Below are 20,260 nucleotides of genomic sequence, written 5' to 3' on the forward strand. Positions count from 1 at the left end.
AAGTCCTGGCAGCCATGGTAAAGTGTAGTGGGGAGCGGGGGAGCAGTATACTTACCGTCCGTGCGGCTCCCCGGGCGCTCCAGAGTGACGTCAGGGCGCTCCATGCGCATGGGGCGCTCTGACGTCATTCTGGAGCGCCCGGGGAGCCGCACGGACGGTAAGTATACTGCTCCCCCGCTCCCCACTACTACTATGGCAGCCAGGACTTTAATAGCGTCCTGGCTGCCATAGTAACACTGAATGCATTTTGAAGACGTATCCGTCTTCAAATGCTTTCAGTACACTTGCGTTTTTCCGGATCCGGCGGGCACCTCCGGCAAATGGAGTGCACGCCGGATCCGGACAACGCAAGTGTGAAAGAGCCCTTAGTTAGAGACTCATTCGATTCATTGAGTTAAAAGAACCGTGAGTCAGACTCCAGAACAGGTTACACTGAGGCTGATGCTTTTGTTGCAGCAGTGATGAGATTAAGGGACAGGAGCAGAGAGATAAAAGTGACAGGACACAGTTTAGATTACAGTTTGAATTAACCCTTTAGGATCAAATTGGCTTCTCAAGGAGATCTATATGTTAAAGGCATCCCTTCTTCTGTCTCATTCAGTAGCTATATAACTAAGGGTACTTTCACACTTGCGGCAGGACGGATCCGGCAGGCTGTACACCCTGTCGGATCCGTCCTTCCGCTGTTTCGCCGGACCACCGCTCCGTCCCCATCGACTATAATGGGGGCAGAGCTCTGGCGCAGCACGGCAGTGCATGGTGAAAGGCAGCCGGACTAAAAGTCCTGCATGTCCAACTTTTTAGTCCGGCGGCCTCTCACCGCGAACTGCCGTGCTGCGCCGGAGCTCCACCCCCGTCCCCATTATAGTCAATAGGGTCCAGGGACGGAGCGGCGGTATATGTAACATGGTATACAGCATTATTGGGGGGCTCAATGGAAAAGTGGGGGGGGGGGGGGGGGGGGAGCACTATGGGGGCACCTACTGGGGGCTTTATCACGCGGCTCCGCCTGGCTCCTAACTTTTTTAGCTGGCTCCTAGATTCCAAGGAAATTTGTCAAGCCCTGCTGTACACTGCCGCTCTATGTGTGTGTGCGGTACTGTATGTTGTTAAAGGGTTTCTACCACCTCATTTGGACCTAATTAGCTGTCGGACACTAGCGATCTGCTAGTGTCTGATCTACCTAACCATGCTATTCTAAGACCTTTGTGTGCAGCCGTTACACTAAAAAAACAACTTTTATTGGTATGCAAATGAGCCTCTAGGTGGTATGGGGGCTTCTTTTCAGCACCTAGAGGCTCCGTCCACTCACCCTGTATTCCGCCCCGCTCGTCCCTCCAGCCCGCCCATCTCTAGATTGCCAGCCTCCATCTCATCCATCGGCCTTATTCTCGCACCTGCGCCGTGTGCGTCTGTATTCGGCGCAGGCGCAATGACTGTCTGACCGCTCCCTAACAGACGACGCCCGGCCAGTCAGACAGTCATTGCGCCTGCGCCGAATACAGACGCACACGGCGCAGGTGCGAGAATAAGGCCGATGGATGAGATGGAGGCTGGCAATCTAGAGATGGGCGTGCTGGAGGGACGAGCGGGGCGGAATACAGGGTGAGTGGACGGAGCCTCTAGGTCAGTGGTGGCGAACCTATGGCACGGTTGCCAGAGGTGGCACTCAGAGCCCTCTCTGTGGGCACCCGCACCCTGGAAAAAGTCTACAGTGTACCAATATGCCTTAGACTTTTCCTGCCATTAATCAGCTCAGGACGCACTATGAACAGCACAGACAGCGCACTGAATGCAGGCAGGCATTATAGCTAATGATAAAGTACATGGAAGATGGACTATATTGTATTCAGGTAAAATTGCAGAGGTTGGCACTTTGCGATAATTAAGTAGGTTTTTGGTTGCAGTTTGGGCACTTGGTCTCTAAAAGGTTCGCCATCACTGCTCTAGGTGCTGAAAAGAAGCCCCCATAGCACCTAGAGGCTCATTTGCATACCAATAAAAGTTGGTTTTTTAGTGTAACGGTTGCACACAAAGGTCTTAGAATAGCATGGTTAGGTAGATCAGACAGCTAATTAGGTCCAAATGAGGTGGTAGAAACCCTTTAATGCCCATGTTGTTTGGTTCTAGACTTCTTTATATGTTAATTTAAGGTGTTATTTTTGTCACTGAAAATAAGGCTTTATAAAAGGTAAAAAAAAAAATGCTCCAAACTTTTTTAGCTGGCTCCTAGATTCCAAGGAAATTTGCCAAGCCCTGTGCTAATGTCAGCACTACATAACGGTATGTTTTTTACCTTTCTCCCTGCAGCCGTTCTGCTAAAATAAGCACTTTTACAATATGCTAATGAGCCTCTAGGTGCTATGTGGGCGTAGATTCTGCACCTAGAGGCTCGGTCCACTCACCCTTTATCCCGCCCCACTCCTCTTGATTGATGTCCAAGTTCCATGCGTCGTTGAGGAAATCCCGCTCCGTTCACTTCTGTATTCGGCGCAGGCACAGTGAGGAAGCCGGCACCAGGAGCGCAGCCTTCACTCACTGCGCCGAATACAGAAGTGAACGGAGCGGGATTTCCTCAACGACGCATGGAACTTGGACATCAATCAAGAGGAGCGGGGGAAGGGGGCAGAACGGAGGAGCGGCGCGGGATAAAGGGTCAGTAGACCGAGCCTCTAGGTGCTGATTCTACGCCCACATAGCACCTCCAGCTGTTGCAAAACTACAACTCCCAGCATGCCCAAACAGCCTACAGCAGGGCATTGTAGGAGTTGTAGTTTTACAACAGCTGGAGGGCCGCAGGTTGAGCATGCCTGACATAGAGGCTCATTAGCATATTATAAAAGTGCGTATTTTAGCAGAACGGCTGCAGGGAGAAATGTAAAGAACATACTGTTATGTATGCTGACATTGGCGCATTGCTACATAACAGCAAGGCCTCATGCACACGACCGTGCCGTTTTTTGCGGTCTGCAAACCGCGGATCCGCAAAAAACGGAAGGTGCCTGTGTTACCTTCAGCAATATAAATGCCTATTCTTGTCCGCAAAGCGCGGACAAGAACAGGACAGGTTATATTTTTTTAGCGGGGCCGCGGAACGGAGCCACATTGAAATGAATGGGTCCGCATCAGAGCCGCCAAAACAGCGGCTCGGATACGGACCCAAACAACGGTCGTGTGCATTAGACCTAATTCTGATGGTAGAAACCCTTTAAAAAGGGCCCTCGGGCTATGAAAAAGTGTAAGAAAAAAAAGTTTAAATATAAAAAAAAAAAATATATATATATATAGATATATAAAAAAAAAAAATAATCATCCCCCCCCCTCCCCCAGTTTCGCAAAAAATTATTAAAAAAATAAATAAATAGTCATCTCCACATTTGAAGACATCCGTACTATTAAAATGTAAAAATATTTATCCCACACAGCGAATGCCATAGTGGGGGGAAAAAAATGTAAAAAAAATACATCAAAATTGCCTATATGCATTTTTTTCCCTCACTTTACCTTTAAAAAAAAAAATTTCATCATATAAAAAAAAAGAAAAAACACCCACATTTCAAAAAGGTATCACTAAAAATAACAGATAATAGATATACAGATAAGAGACGTCATGGGGGTCAGAATATGGCGGTCTATACAATATATTCACACGTCAGGTCCCGTGGCTTCGATCTTCGTGGTCTGAGGGGCCATATTAGGAGCCCATATAGTGACCCAGGAACCTGTATATATTAATAACCACCTCACAAAACAGCAGTCATATCCAGGAGCGCCCTTTCTGACCATGGCATACAACAAGTGGGGCTGTTTCTGCCCGCACCAAATACTTTACAAACATTTTTTTTAAAAACCCAAAATGGCGCCAGGCCTGATTTTTTTTTTTTTTTTACCTTCAGTTTCAACAAAAAAAAACGGCCCAAATTTTACCTCATACCATTAAAACTGGCCCCCAACTGTTATAAAACACACTTGTAGCCCTGCTGAGACTTGTAGTCCCACCTGAGAGGATATAAACCGCTAACAGGGTCAATCTGCCGCCTAGCAGCTCCGCCGTGGCACAATCACCTCAGAACTCGCACACTGGTGACTGCGCATGCGTGGCAACGCTCCTCTGCCAACCTTCGCGCCTTCTCTCAGCTGCGTCACCGCTCGGCCGAGGCGCATGCGCATGAACGTCCGTGTTTGCGACGGGCAAATTGCCTTGAAACAAGTCATATAACCTGAGAAAAGAGACGATTGTCTGATATCGCGTTAGTGATTACACGGTCTAGTGACCAAATCGGGGGGTCGTGAACAGTTTATTAGCATTGCCGGGTAAACTGCCAGGAAACAATATGGCTTCCCGGCTGTGGCGCCTAGGAAGCTTGAGGTCATGCGTCCATATTTGTTGTGGGCACAGAGCTGTCACGTTACCTCATGACATGAAATTAATAACTGACTGTCTAATTATGACTTGTGGTCGGATTTTAGATTGGGCAGATACGATTTTTGAGGGTTTGATTCGATTATGGAAGAGGTGCCCATAAGTAAAATGGCTTCTGGGGTGTGGAGGCGGGGACTGTAGTGTGAGTCTATAGGAGGGATGTTCAGCAATGGCTAGTGAGGAGTGTGAGGACTGGATCCTGGAGTCTATAAAGCTGTGAGTGTGTATGGCGGCCCCGAGCTGAATAGTATGTGCCTCCAAACCTCTGGTGCCTCATACCTCAGCCTACATAGTGGGAACTGGTGCTGCCTTATGTAAACTATAGAGGATCTGTGGGTGACACTGTTATGGGGGGGATCTGTGGAGGACACACTGTTATGGGGATCTGTGGGTGACACTGTTATGGGGGATCTGTGGAGGACACACTGTTATGGGGGATGTGTGGAGGACACACTGTTATGGGGGGGATCTGTGGAGGACACACTGTTATGGGGATCTGTGGAGGACACACTGTTATGGGGATCTGTGGGTGACACTGTTATGGGGGATGTGTGGAGGACACACTGTTATGGGGGATGTGTGGAGGACACACTGTTATGGGGGGGATCTGTGGAGGACACACTGTTATGGGGGGGATCTGTGGAGGACACACTGTTATGGGGATCTGTGGGTGACACTGTTATGGGGGATGTGTGGAGGACACACTGTTATGGGGGATGTGTGGAGGACACACTGTTATGGGGGGGATGTGCGGAGGACACACTGTTATGGGGGGGATGTGCGGAGGACACACTGTTATGGGGGATGTGTGGAGGACACACTGTTATGGGGGGGATCTGTGGAGGACACACTGTTATGGGGATCTGTGGAGGACACACTGTTATCGGGGGATCTGTGGGTGATACTGCTATGGGGGGATCTGCGGATGACACTGTTATGGGGGGATGTGCGGAGGACACACTGTTATGGGGGGATCTGTGGAGGACACACTGTTATGGGGGGATCTGTGGAGGACACACTGTTATGGGGGGATCTGTGGAGGACACACTGTTATGGGGGGATGCGCGGAGGACACACTGTTATGGGGGGGATGTGCGGAGGACACACTGTTATGGGGGGGATGTGCGGAGGACACACTGTTATGGGGGGATGTGCGGAGGACACACTGTTATGGGGGGGGATGTGCGGAGGACACACTGTTATGGGGGGGGATGTGCGGAGGACACACTGTTATGGGGGATCTGTGGAGGACACACTGTTATGGGGGATGTGCGGAGGACACACTGTTATGGGGGATGTGCGGAGGACACACTGTTATGGGGGGATGTGCGGAGGACACACTGTTATGGGGGGATGTGCGGAGGGCACACTGTTATGGGGGATCTGTGGAGGACACACTGTTATAGGGGATGTGCGGAGGACACACTGTTATGGGGGATGTGCGGAGGACACACTGTTATGGGGGGATGTGCGGAGGGCACACTGTTATGGGGGATCTGTGGAGGACACACTGTTATAGGGGATGTGCGGAGGACACACTGTTATGGGGGATGTGCGGAGGACACACTGTTATGGGGGATGTGCGGAGGACACACTGTTATGGGGGGATGTGCGGAGGACACACTGTTATGGGGGGATGTGCGGAGGACACACTGTTATGGGGGGATGTGCGGAGGACACACTGTTATGGGGGGGATGTGCGGAGGACACACTGTTATGGGGGGATGTGCGGAGGACACACTGTTATGGGGGGATGTGCGGAGGACACACTGTTATGGGGGGATGTGCGGAGGACACACTGTTATGGGGGGATGTGCGGAGGACACACTGTTATGGGGGATGTGTGGAGGACACACTGTTATGGGGGATGTGCGGAGGACACACTGTTAGGGGGGGGATGTGCGGAGGACACACTGTTAGGGGGGGGATGTGCGGAGGACACACTGTTATGGGGGATGTGCGGAGGACACACTGTTATGGGGGTTATTAGTGTCGTCTCTCACTGTTTTTTCTCTTTTACATTTTCAGATATAAAGATCTTCACGACTTTGAACTGCAGGAGGCGACGAGAGTCATAGAGTGGACGGGCGATAAGAGTGCGTGTATTGTGTGTGTGACCCATGGGGCCCCTTTACATGATGTGGGGCCCTAATAAAGCTCCGCCCTTTGATATTGCCTGTGCCCAGCAGACATAGAAGGCACTAGGCCCTATGACAGTCAGTATGGCCTCTTCCTCTGCTGTAAACCGAGGGCTGGAGTTCCCCTGGAGAATACATGGCAGGAGATAGCAGGGTGGAGTTCCCCTTTAAGACAGCGCGGGGCCACATGGCTGACGATTTTCTCTTGCAGGTATCTGTATAGCGGGGTACACCGGGGCCCGGAAGAATGAAGTCCTGCAGCTGCTCTTCCCCCAGAAGCTCCATGAGCAGGAGAACCAGGTGAGAGGGGAGGTCGGTGGTTGCGCACCGACCTGTCAATCATCTCATTTAGATTATTATTAATTATTATTTTATTTTTATTTTTTTCATTTTTGTTAGAATTTTTAGGCTTTTAAGTTGAGGCTTTTTTTGCGTTCATCCTCGTGAACCAACATGTTTGATATTTGTCTATGATGTGAAAATTCGGTCAGAAATGGCGTCACGCTGGTGGAGCCTTTTTCGAGGCGGTATTTTGTGTGTTTTTTTCTATACCATTTTTTTGTGATTTATTTATTTATTTTTATAGCCGTCCCTTGGTCTGACAGCCATATTAGGATTTGCAGTAAACCCATATAGCCATTGGTTGCCGTGGGTGGGCGTGGCCAGACCACATGTGGCCTCCCGCACCGTGGGGTTACTCCATATATTTGGTCCATGACCCACATTTATCACCCGTCCGGTAAAGTTATGATCACTGGAGGTCCGACCGCTGGGACCCCTCACAATCACAACAGAGATGCTTGGGTTCCCTGTGTAAATGGAGCAGAAGTGCGACCACCACAACTTTATGGTGCTCATACATGCGCACTACTACTACTACATTGCCTCGGAAGACCACCTTTCTCATGACTAGTGGGTGTCCCAACAGTCGGACCCCCAGCATTCATACTTTTATCACCTGTTATCGACTCATTTTAAAAGCCAAATCCAAGGGAGAGACCGGGGGGGGCGGACGGGTTGTGACACGATCAGGGCTGATACCATTGAAGGATCCCCCAGGATATCGGACACATTCCCTGGTGTATGTCTCTTTAAATTTGATTGCTTCCTCGCAGAGGCTGTGTTCTCACTCTTCACCACCAGGTGGCGCTGTGTCTAGTTACATTTATTCAGATTGTGTTGGGGGGGGGGGGTGTTATCATTTTTATCAGGCAGACCTATCATTGAGGAAGTGATAGAACCTACCTGAAGCCCCCTGAGGAAGCTGTAGTGACACCATCAGGCTTCAGTATACTGGGGTACATTGAACGTGTCGCTGTGTAGCGAGGATTCTGCAGAAGCGGGGGCGGTTGGTAGTCACCCAGCTTTCTCAGAGGTCTGGACGGTGACCCCCCCTGTAGAAGCTGCTGTGACACCAAGTACCCAGTTTTCCCGAAGCCTTTCTAAGGAGACGGGGGCAGGGCGGTGGTGATGATGCGTTACCTTGGCCATTCAGGATCATGGGCGCCCCCTGCTGGAGACCTCCATGTGAACAGCACTCAGGAATTCACTTGCACTTTCTTGTTCCCCCCACCCCCGCAGGGCCTGTGTCCAGAGAGGGACCTCAAGGTGGAATACGGAGGATTTTCCGAACATCCCGTCTACAGCCTCCGGCACATCCCCAACAGCAGGTGACGCCCCTTAACCGCCGGGTCCGAACGATCCATGTATTATGTGTCCCAAAAAGTTCTGCAGCTTTCTCAAACGCTGTGTTGTTCAGTTCATCACCATTTATAACATCTCTGCTTGCTAACAGGGAATGGGTGCCTTCTGGTTTACGTTGATAGGCTGACTTTTCATAGCTGAGGGTTCGTTACACTTCTATCCAGTCTGCACAAAACACATGGATCTCTCCCCTGTCCTCATGGATTGTTACAATGTATCAATCTGCAGAACATTGTCTACACAGGATACAATTGTAGGATGGGTTTTAACCCCTTTCTCAACATGCGCCATACATGTCCTTAAAGACAGCGACCAGTGAGGAGCTGAGCATAGCCACTAGGTCTCTGCTGTTTGGCACAATAGTGCCAATCCCACGACTTTTAACCCCTCAGTGGTCAGGTGTGACCACAGCATCTGATTAGTGTGGCACTCCCAGTGACCAAAAGGCTCCCTCGCGGTGAGATCGGGAAAGCCATTCGGTTGCTATGGCAGCCTCTGACCTTCTGAAGGCTCTCAGGTCTGCCATAGCCGGAAAGTAGTGATTCCCCCATAGACTGCAATAGTAAATCATTGCAGTCTATGGGAGGAGCCATCAGATGACCACGTGTTCAAGCCCCCAAGGGGACTGAAAATAATTATAAAAAAGGGAAAAAAAGGTTTTTAAAAATATATAAAAATGAAGATATAAAATTAGAAATTCACCCTTTTCCCCATATTAAAAATGAATATATAATAAAGATGATAGGCCCCGACACGTCCCAAAACACCTGCGCTATTAAAAAATAAAAATATTTGTTCTGTATGGTGAAAAAATGTAAAAAAAAAACTCTGTAAATGTGGTATTGCTGAGATCGCACCGACCCGGAGAATGAAGGGAACAGGACGGTTTTGCTGCATAGAGAACACCGTAAAAATAAAACCCTTGAAACTTTGTGTTTTGTTTTTTTTTTTTGGTTTTTTTTTCCATTTCCACCCCATTTGGAATTTTTTTCCAGCCTTCCACTACATTAAAAAGTACAACTTGAGCCGCAAAAAAACTAAAAATCGCAGTTGCATTAAGGGATTAATGTTCTGGAGGTAAACAAACATGTTGCCATTGACTGACAGCAAGCAGAGATCTTGGAAATGCTTTATTGACATGAAACACCACTTTCAAGGGGTTTTCCGAGACGTAGATGTTGATGGCCGATCCTCTGGATCGATGACGCTCCAGCATTCTGCACCCCCAAGACCAATGGCCGGCGCTGGAGACCATATACTGAAGCTCACCCGCCTTCAAGTGAATGCTTCAGTACAGCAGTGCCGGAACTGTACAGCACAGCCTGCTGCCTACGGCTCCATCCACTGTGTAGTGTCTGGTGCAGGCAGCTGCCCGGAACGGCTGACCGCTGGGGGTGCGGGGTGTCAGGACCGGCCAGCAAGAGAAAAGTCCTGGAAAACCCCTTTAAGAAGCTTCCTGCTGGCACATCAGACTGCATCCAGCTAAACTAAAGGGAAACCCCGTGTAACATGCTGAACCCCGGGGTCAGAGATCCTAATAGTTATATCATGTGTCTGTGGACTGCGCTCCCTCCTCGTATCGGGCAATCTGCACAGGAACCGTCCTCCTCACTGCCCTTCCTGTTATGTACAAATCCCTTCTCACTGCTGCATACCGACTAACACCCAAAGCCGGGATCCCACATCTCACTGTTCTTATAGGGGCAGTATTATAGTAGTTGTATTCTTGTACATAGGAGGCAGTATTATAGTAGTTATATTCTTGTACATAGGTGGCAGTATTATATTAGTTATATTCTTGTACATAGGAGGCAGTATTATAGTAGTTATATTCTTGTACATAGGAGCAGTATAATAGTAGTTATATTCTTGTCCATAGGAGCAGTATTATAGTAGTTATATTCTTGTACATAGGAGCAGTATTATAGTAGTTATATTCTTGTACATAGGAGCAGTATTATAGTAGTTATATTATTGTACATAGGAGGCAGTATTATAGTAGTTATATTCTTGTACATAGGAGCAGTATTATAGTAGTTATATTCTTGTCCATAGGAGCAGTATTATAGTAGTTATATTCTTGTACATAGGAGCAGTATTATAGTAGTTATATTCTTGTATATAGGAGCAGTATTATAGTAGTTATACTCTTGTACATAGGGGCAGTATTATAGTAGTTATATTCCTGTACATAGGAGCAGTATTATAATAGTTATATTCTTGTACATAGGAGCAGTATTATAGTAGTTATATTCTTGTACATAGGTGCAGTATTATAGTAGTTATATTCTTGTACATAGGAGGCAGTATTATAGCAGTTATATTCTTGTACATAGGAGCAGTATTATAGCAGTTATATTCTTGTACATAGGAGCAGTATTATAGCAGTTATATTCTTGTACATAGGAGGCAATATTATAGTAGTTATATCCTTGTACATAGGAGCAGTATTATAGTAGTTATATTCTTGTACATAGGAGCAGTATTATAGTAGTTATATTCTTGTACATAGGAGCAGTATTATAGTAGTTATATTCTTGTACATAGGAGCAGTATTATAGTAGTTATATTCTTGTACATAGGAGCAGTATTATAGTAGTTATATTCCTGTACATAGGAGCAGTATTATAGTAGTTATATTCTTGTACATAGGAGCAGTATTATAGTAGTTATATTCTTGTACATAGGAGCAGTATTATAGTAGTTATATTCTTGTACATAGGAGCAGTATTATAGTAGTTATATTCTTGTACATAGGAGCAGTATTATAGTAGTTATATTCTTGTACATAGGAGCAGTATTATAGTAGTTATATTCCTGTACATAGGAGCAGTATTATAGTAGTTATATTCCTGTACATAGGAGCAGTATTATAGTAGTTATATTCCTGTACATAGGAGGCAGTATTATAGTAGTTATATTCTTGTACATAGGAGGCAGTATTATAGTAGTTATATTCTTGTACATAGGATCAGTATTATAGTAGTTATATTCTTGTACATAGGAGCAGTATTATAGTAGTTATATTCTTGTACATAGGAGGCAGTATTATAGTAGTTATATTGTTGTACATAGGAGGCAGTATTATAGTAGTTATATTCTTGTACATAGGAGCAGTATTATAGTAGTTATATTCTTGTACATAGGAGCAGTATTATAGTAGTTATATTCTTGTACATAGGAGGCAGTATTATAGTAGTTATATTCTTGTACATAGGAGCAGTATTATAGTAGTTATATTCCTGTACATAGGAGCAGTATTATAGTAGTTATATTCTTGTACATAGGAGCAGTATTATAGTAGTTATATTCTTGTACATAGGAGGCAGTATTATAGTAGTTATATTCTTGTACATAGGAGCAGTATTATAGTAGTTATATTCTTGTACATAGGAGCAGTATTATAGTAGTTATATTCTTGTACATAGGAGGCAGTATTATAGTAGTTATATTCTTGTACATAGGAGCAGTATTATAGTAGTTATATTCTTGTACATAGGAGGCAGTATTATAGTAGTTATATTCTTGTACATAGGAGCAGTATTATAGTAGTTATATTCTTGTACATAGGAGGCAGTATTATAGTAGTTATAGTCTTGTACATAGGAGGCAGTATTATAGTAGTTATATTCTTGTACATAGGAGCAGTATTATAGTAGTTATATCCTTGTACATAGGAGGCAGTATTATAGTAGTTATATTCTTGTACATAGGAGGCAGTATTATAGTAGTTATATTCTTGTACATAGGAGGCAGTATTATAGTAGTTATATTCTTGTACATAGGAGCAGTATTATAGTAGTTATATTCCTGTACATAGGAGCAGTATTATAGTAGTTATATTCTTGTACATAGGAGGCAGTATTATAGTAGTTATATTCTTGTACATAGGAGACAGTATTATAGTAGTTATATTCTTGTATATAGGAGCGGTATTATAGTAGTTATATTCCTGTACATAGGAGCAGTATTATAGTAGTTATATTCTTGTACATAGGAGGCAGTATTATAGTAGTTATATTCTTGTACATAGGAGCAGTATTATAGTACAGGGATCTCATGATGCAACATTTTCAGCTTATTGTGGCCTTTCTTGGGCCATCATAAGTTGAAACTAGACTGAAGTTACTTTGGTTTCAGCATACAATGGTCGGAACCAATGAATATTATAACTTGAGGGACGTGCGCGGTTCTGTTGATGTTAGCGGTACGTCTATGCTGTATATACTGTTTATAGACTTGTATGTGTTTCCTCCTTCAGTCTGCTGGTTACCAGCGGTCCCGCTGCCGCTCACGTTCAGATATGGCAGATCGGAGCTGAAGATAAAGGTGAAGCTGTCTCTCTCTCTTTTCTTTTTCAGTTTTTCTTTGTACGGCCTTCACTTATTCTGGATCGCAGAACATGTCCTTTACTGGGACGCAAAGTGCAGACCAATTAAAGTCAATGGATCTGCAGACAAAGCGGACGGTGTATGTATTTTGCGGACCGCAAAATGCATATGGTCGTGTGCATGAGGCCTTATACTCTACTCACAACCAGAGCTGCGCTCACTTTCTTCTGCTCGTTACCAGATGTTTCCTAGTAAATAAGCACAGAATTATGAGTGCAGCTGTGGATGTGATTGGAGTACAAGACTGGATGCAGCTCAGTACACACTGTGAATTAAAATAATATGTTTTCTAGGGGGGGGGGGGGGGGGCAGACATTATGGCCAGCATTACAGCTCCCATAGGGATTATCACCCAGCTTTTCCAGGTTGCCGAATAGCACGACTGGTGGGAATCTAGAAAAGCTGAGTGGTCTCCAGTATATATATTTTTCGGAGGGGGGTGGGGGTCCCGTTTACTATAGCAGTGTGAGCAGCTCTCGCTCGCCAGTGCCCCCTGTTTTCGGCTCATGTTGTTGTCTTCGTCAGATGTCATTCAGTCCACGATGTCCATTCAGTCCGATCCCGTGAAAGACACCTGGACAAAAGTCGCTGTTTCGGCCGTGGTATCGCCACGCGTGGTTCACGGGTCCCAGGTCAGCGGCGTCCACATCACAGAGATCGAGTCAGCCAGGCGCGTCTACACATTAGGTAGGTGGCAGGACCGAGCCGTGTACACGGAGGGAGCCGGTGCAAGGTAGCGCTTGCACTGTACTGCCGGTGTGACTGGAGAATTATGAATGCAGCTTTGGTTGTGACTGGAGAATTATGAATGCAGCTTAGGTTGTGACTGGAGAATTATGAATGCAGCTTTGGTTGTGACTGGAGAATTATGAATGCAGTTTGGTTGTGACTGGAGAATTATGAATGCAGCTTTGGTTGTGACTGGAGAATTATGAATGCAGCTTTGGTTGTGACTGGAGAATTATGAATGCAGCTTTGGTTGTGACTGGAGAATTATGATCACAGACTTGGTTGTGACTGGAGAATGATATGATGGTGATCAGTTTACCAGTATACATCACTAAAGCTGCAGTTTTCCAGTGGGGAGCGAGACTTCTGAAACACACCCGGAGCTGCAGTGAGAATTCCCCCTATTGGCTCACACGCCATGCACCCATGAGAACGGGGACATCACCCACAATGCACTGCATCAGAGTCCATACTGAATATGTGTCTTTTAGCACAGCAGCTTTGGTTGTGACTGGAGTGAGCTAACCTTGCCCCTTCTTGTCCCTCAGCGGTATCTGGCGGTGAGGCGGTCGGCTCGCTCTCCTTCTTGGATTCCAGTACTGTCCACCTGTGCTGCCAGAGCGGCCGGCAGATCCTCGCGGATGTCCGACAACCAGGGATTGCCAGCGAGGGGGCCGTGGCCCCAAGGGTCCCCTCTGACGGCCAGTGGTGCGCAGCTGTAAAGCCAGAGAACCAAGGCGCCTGTGCCAAGATCGCCAGCCTGTCTTCTAAGGGCCACATCACTATCACGGACACTAGGGACCTGGGGGCCCCCCTGAAATGTGCCAAGACCAAGTCATCCAATGCCCCTGCCCCCGTGGAGCACATGATGTGTGTCTGCTGGGCCCCCGGACTGGAGGACCACATCTCCGTCTCAGGTAAGGATTCCGGATTATCAGATGATGGATAATGGTCCTTCTCTGCAAAAATTTCAATATGGCTGCCGTTAGAAGGAAGGGCACCCAGCTTTCCTAGGTTCTGAACATCAGATGTGTCTGGCTGTGTGGGGGCAGGGCCATTCAGGACTGGGTGGCAGCCATGGTGGTTCTCACCCAGCTCTCCCAGGAGCAGATATGACGACTGCTGGTCTTTATTAGGTATTGACTCTTCTTCTTCTTCCCCCCCCCCCCCGTGCAGGCCTTGATGGTACGGTCCAGATCTACGACACAGGACGCTGGGACGCTGCCGTGAAGGAGGTGGATGCGCTGTTCACCCACAGGGGTCATTCGGTTATGGGGGAGTGTGAGGACGGGAGTGCCCCCAGGGTGACCGTCCATTCCTGGCACCCGTGGAAAGAGAGGACGCTGGTATCCGCCGCCAACGACGGCTCCTTGCATATCTGGGACTGGCTGGACGGCAACGCCCAGCGCTGAGTGGAGAGGAAAGGGTTAATTTATTACTTTTTTTTTTCTTCAGTTTTTTCAAATTAATTTTGTAACAAAAAATAAACAAGAAAAAAGTTCCGGACTTGGGATCTGATTGGTTGTCAGGAGGCGGCCGGTGACAATGACCAGAAATGGGGGGGGGGGGGGGGAATTTATGAAGCTCTGCACGTTTTGGTGACGTTCTGCCGCTCTCGCCACGTTTAATTACTTTTATGTAGCACCAACATAATCCGCAGTGATGTACAAACAGCGGGAGCGTGTGCAGAGAAAATCGGACGTTACAGAGTAAGAAAATAATAGCAGCGGGCGCATTTGCAACTGGTGTTATTGGGAATCAATGGGATTGTCTGGGTGGCGCAGTCCAGAGTGACTGGCACAGGGCGGAGGCATTAGAGCAGGGACTGGCACAGGGTCAGGGTGGAGGCATCGGTGCAGGGACTGGCACAGGGTCAGGGTGGAGGCATCGGTGCAGGGACTGGCACAGGGTCAGGGTGGAGGCATCGGTGCAGGGACTGGCACAGGGTCAGGGTGGAGGCATCGGTGCAGGGACTGGCACAGGGTCAGGGTGGTGACATCAGTGCAGGGACTGGCACAGGGTCAGGGTGGTGACATTGGTGCAGGGACTGGCACAGGGTCAGGGTGGTGACATCGGTGCAGGGACTGGCACAGGGTCAGGGTGGTGACATCGGTGCAGGGACTGGCATTACTGCATTCTTTAATGGCATGTGTGCCCAGTTATGCCATCATAACCCCCATATGGCTGGTGTCCCGGTGATGGCAGCCCCAGTGGGAGCGGGTATGCCGGTCATCTACCACCTGGTGACCAGTTGTTTATGCAGTGCTGACACTTTGGCTATTTTGGCACTTTTTGCGCTCTCCGACCTTCATGTGACCTTGAGACGTCCGATATAAGAATGTCGCCTCTGCCGACTCTGAAAAAAGAAAAATAGAGACGTCTTCCTCAGTCTATACAGTCCTGAGAGGTGTTTCCTTCCTCCTCCGGAGCCACATATAGATCGGTATTGTATGCTGCCACATCTGGGAACATGGGAAAATCAACCCCTGGCCTCATGTAGTCACGTGACCAAGCAATGCTGCAGTGTAAAGCAGGGGGAAGGGGCAGAGCTGCAGTCTGAGCCTCTGATGAGTTACAGTAGAGAGGTGGATTTCAATCTCAACAAATAATGTAGCTGAGCTGCTGCCACTGATCATAGTGTTTCTTTAATAGAGCAGTGCTGCAGTGTAAAGCACAGGAGAGGGACAGAGCAGCAGCCAGTGCCCCTGATGAGACAAGGCAGCTAAGGTGGAGTTCCTTTTCTTGATGGTTTTCCAATGGAGCACAGTTGCCGTGTAAAGTATGGGGGAGGGGCAGAGCAGCAGCCTCTGATGAGTTTGAAGGTGGATTTCAGACGACAGACTCGCACCAAACAATGTAGCAGAGCTGCAGACAACGACCATTGCTGTGCCTTAATACAGCAGAGCTGCAGTGTAAAGCATGGATAGGTATAAAGGAAGCCACCACTGAAGACAACTCATTATATAAAATAAGATCCTGACTGGACGCTCATTTATTGCGGTGTCTCCTGCGTATACCGTATACACCTCCACAATATGTTCCAGGGTTTATATTATATATCACTAAAATAGGAACATTTAGAAATCACCAGTTAGTACAGAATATACATGACATTCAGAGATTCCTGGGGGGTAAGGGGTTAATTAGCTGTTCTAGGGCTTCCATCCGTGCCCCCCAACTTGTGGCTGTCGGCAGTTGCAAAACTACAACTCCCAGCATACCCTGGCAACCAGCATCTCTCAGGGCAAGCTGGGGGTGGTAGTTTTGCAGCAGCCAAAGAACCCCAGGTCAGGCAGAATCCGTTCAAAGCATTTGCTGCGTGTTCTGATTTCTCACCGTTTGTAAGATCTCCGCTTACTGTCAGAGAAGGGAACATTCAGAGGCTTAAATACCTGTCCTGACCTAATACAGCTGAGGGTTTGTTACAATTGTCTGCTAGGTAAACAGCCTGTTCTCCTGGCTGAGCCATGTCACCTGCGCCGATACACTGTAACAAACCATCAGGATAGGAGAGAGATTGGTGCTGCAGATAAGTTTAGACTGGATGTAACAAAACCTTTAGCATCAAGAATGTTCTCATTCATTGACAGCAAGCAGACATTTGGAAACCGGTGAGAAGTTGAAACAGAAAGCCTGTTAGAAAGTGGCAGAAATGAGCCTTAATCTGCATAATCATTATAACCGACAGTAATAATAGAAATAACCCGATTTATGCACAGGAGGCTCCGCCCTTGAGGATCGGCATACAATTTTGATTGGATGATATCAGTCAACCCCAATTTTCTGTACAATTGATTGAACTTGGCACCCACACCTGACCTGATCTTAGGGGGTCACATACTTATTCCATCAGTGACCTTGTTCGATGAAGCTCTTTTGTGCAATCATTTTAGGAATCCAATCAGGTCAGAAGACAATATTTCTCACAGATCTCTGCTAAATTGCATCGCCGAATGAATAGGAAGATGTAATGTTCAAAAGTTTGGGAAAGGTGGGTGACAACCAATATGGCCTCACCCATCTGTCCCAGAATGCAGATTGTCAAATGGAAGTGTTCTCCGATAAGGCGGCAAATTTAGATGTAATTCAATTAGTAGTCAATTTATTCTGTAGTTTGTAGTTATTTAGAGGTCTGGTCTGGTGTCTGCATGTAGTTAGAGGTCTGGTCTAGGGTCTATAGTTATTTAGAGGGTCTTGTCTGGTGTCTATAGTTATTTAAGGGTCTGGTGTACGGTCTAAAGTTATTTAGAGGTCTGGTCCAGGGTGTGCAGTTATTTAGGGGTCTGATCTGGGGTCTCTACCGATTTAGAGGTCTAGTCCAAAGTCTGCAGTTATTTAGAGGTCTGGTCTAGGGTCTGTATTTATTTAGGGGTCTTGTCTAGAGTCTAGTTATTTAGGGGTTTGGTCTGGGGCTGCAGTTATTTAGGGGTCTGGCGTAGGATCTGTACTTATTCAGGGGTCTGGTCTAGAGCCTGTAGTTATTTAGGGGTCATGTCTAGAATCTGCAGGTTTTTTTTTTTTTTAGGGATCTGGTCTAAAGTCTGTAGTTATTTAGGGGTCTGGTGTATGGTCTACTTATTTAGGAGTCTGGTCTAGGGTGTACAATTATTGAGGGGTCTGGGTCTATGGTTATTTAGAGGTCTAATCTAGAGTCTGTAGTTTTTATTTATTTAGGGGTCTTGTCTAGAGTCTAGTTATTTAGGGGTTTGGTCTGGGGGCTGCAGTTATTTAGTGGTCTGATGTAGGCTCTGTAGTTATTTATGGGTCTGGTGTAGGATCTGTAGTTATTCAGTGGTCTGGTCTAGAGCCTGTAGTTCTTTAGAGGCCTGGACTGGGGTCTGTAGTTATTTAGGGGTCATGTCCAGAATCTGTTTTTTTTTTTAGGGATCTGGTCTAGTGTCTGTAGTTATTTAAGGGTGTGGTGTATGGTCTACTTATTTAGGAGTCTGGTCTAGGGTCTACAATTATTGAGGGGTCTGGGTCTATAGTTATTTAGAGGTCTAATCTAGAGTCTGTAGTTATTTAGGGGTCTGGTCTGGGGGCTGCAGTTATTTATGTGTCTGGTCTTGGGTCTATAGTTATATAGGGGTCTCTTCTAGAATCTGTAGTTATTTAGTCGTCTGTAGTTATTTATTTAGAGGTCTGGTCTAGGGTCTGTAGTTATTTATGGGTCTGGTCTGGGGTCTGTAGTTATTTATGGGTCTGGTCTGGGGTCTGTAGTTATTTATGGGTCTGGTCTGGGGTCTGTAGTTATTTAGGGGTCTGGTCTGGGGTCTGTAGTTATTTAGGGGTCTGGTCTGGGGTCTGCAGTTATTTAGGGGTCTAGTCTAGGGTCTGTAGTTATTTAGTGGTTTTATCTAGAGTCAGTAGTTATTTAGGGGTCTGTTCTCGGGTCGGTGGGTATGTAGAGGTCCGGTCTAGAGACTGTAGTTATTTAGGGATCTTCTCTGGAGTCTATAGTTATTTAGGGGTCTGGTCTAGGCTCTACAATTATTTAGGGGTCTGGTCTGTGGTCTGTAATCATTTAGGAGTCAAGTCTATTATATGTAGATATTTAGTGGCCTGGTCTAGAATCTGTATCTCCTTAGGGGTCTGGTCTGGGGTCTGCAGTTATTTAGGGGTCTGTGGTTATTTAGAGGCCTGGACTGGGGTCTGTAGTTAGTTAGGGGTCATGTCTAGAATCTGTAATTTTTTTAGGGATCTGGTCTAGAGTCTGTAGTTATTTAGGGGTCTAATTTAGGATCTGTAGTTGTTTAGGGGTCTGGTCTGGGGTTTTTGCTATTTAAGGGTCTGATATGGGGGTCTGTATTTTAGGTAGATGTCTGGCCTAGAGTTTGTATTTATTCTCTGGGTCTGGTCTGGGTTTTGTATTTAGAGGGTCTGGTCAAGGGTCTATATTTTGATAAGGATTGCATCTGGGGTCAAAGTTTATTTAAGGGGCCTGTTGAGGGTCTGTTAAGGGAAATATGGCTTTCAGCCAGAACCTCATCCTGATGACCACACAAATATGCCTAATAATTGGACCCAGTGGTATTCACCCATTCAGTATGGCCAGTAGCATTGTGTCCCTTGTTAGCATATCCTAGGCAGTTGAACAACATCCTCTTGACCAAGAGATGGGGGGAGATATTTGGGTGGTCACAGGGTGGAGTCTATGGTGGGGGGCTGGGACACAGCAAGATATAGGTGAAAGTTGGGAGTGAGGCGGGGGCTTCTCTTCCTGGACACCGATGGATGCAGGAGCAAGCTAAGTTATATGTGTGCGTATGTGGGTATGTATATAAGTATAATATCCCAGTAGACTTTATATGTGTACATATAGATATTAGCAGTCTGCAATTGTATTACCAGTTAGATTATATGCTGTTTATGCATGAGTCTCTATATGTACATGTACTAATGGTCAGGTACTGGAGGTGTAGAGTAGATCCAGTAGACTGTATATTGGTAGACTCTGGATATACTGTATATACATACACATTATTAGCCACATTTGCTTAGCATCCAGGGTGCACAGGAACGGAGGCGGCTGTGTCTGGTGGTGTCCTCTATGTATTGTGTTATCTGTATCTCTATGTATAATGCCCATTGCTTTGTCATCTCCATGTTATCAGTAAACTATTTTTATATATAAGTATCTGCGAGGGTTGTGTGTTGTTCCTGAGATATACAGTGGCGGAAATAATTATTTGACCCCTCACTGATTTTGTAAGTTTGTCCAATGACAAAGAAATGAAAAGTCTCAGAACAGTATCATTTCAATGGTAGGTTTATTGTAACAGTGGCAGATAGCACATCAAAAGGAAAATCGAAAAAATAACTTTAAATAAAAGATAGCAACTGATTTGCATTTCATTGAGTGAAATAAGTATTTG

At 46.3% G+C, this 20,260-nt stretch overlaps 1 protein-coding gene across 2 annotated transcripts; it reads left to right on the top strand.

Moving 5' to 3' along the window:
* Nucleotides 1–4,547: 4,547 nt before the first annotated feature.
* WDR73 (WD repeat domain 73) lies at nucleotides 4,548–14,826 on the top strand. 2 transcript variants are annotated; one of them, XM_040426525.1, is made up of 8 exons: nucleotides 4,548–4,639; nucleotides 6,452–6,519; nucleotides 6,773–6,861; nucleotides 8,143–8,231; nucleotides 12,527–12,594; nucleotides 13,182–13,343; nucleotides 13,934–14,302; nucleotides 14,562–14,826. In XM_040426525.1, the coding sequence occupies exons 1-8, from the start codon at nucleotides 4,593–4,595 to the stop codon at nucleotides 14,795–14,797; spliced, it is 1,128 nt and encodes a 375-aa protein (XP_040282459.1). In that variant the 5' UTR covers nucleotides 4,548–4,592; the 3' UTR covers nucleotides 14,798–14,826. The 2 variants fall into 2 exon arrangements, with proteins under 2 accessions (XP_040282459.1, XP_040282460.1); XM_040426526.1 differs by lacking the exon at nucleotides 13,182–13,343.
* Nucleotides 14,827–20,260: the final 5,434 nt, after the last annotated feature.

Source organism: Bufo bufo, chromosome 3, assembly GCF_905171765.1.
Source record: "Bufo bufo chromosome 3, aBufBuf1.1, whole genome shotgun sequence".
In the NCBI taxonomy this organism is placed as follows: domain Eukaryota; kingdom Metazoa; phylum Chordata; class Amphibia; order Anura; family Bufonidae; genus Bufo; species Bufo bufo.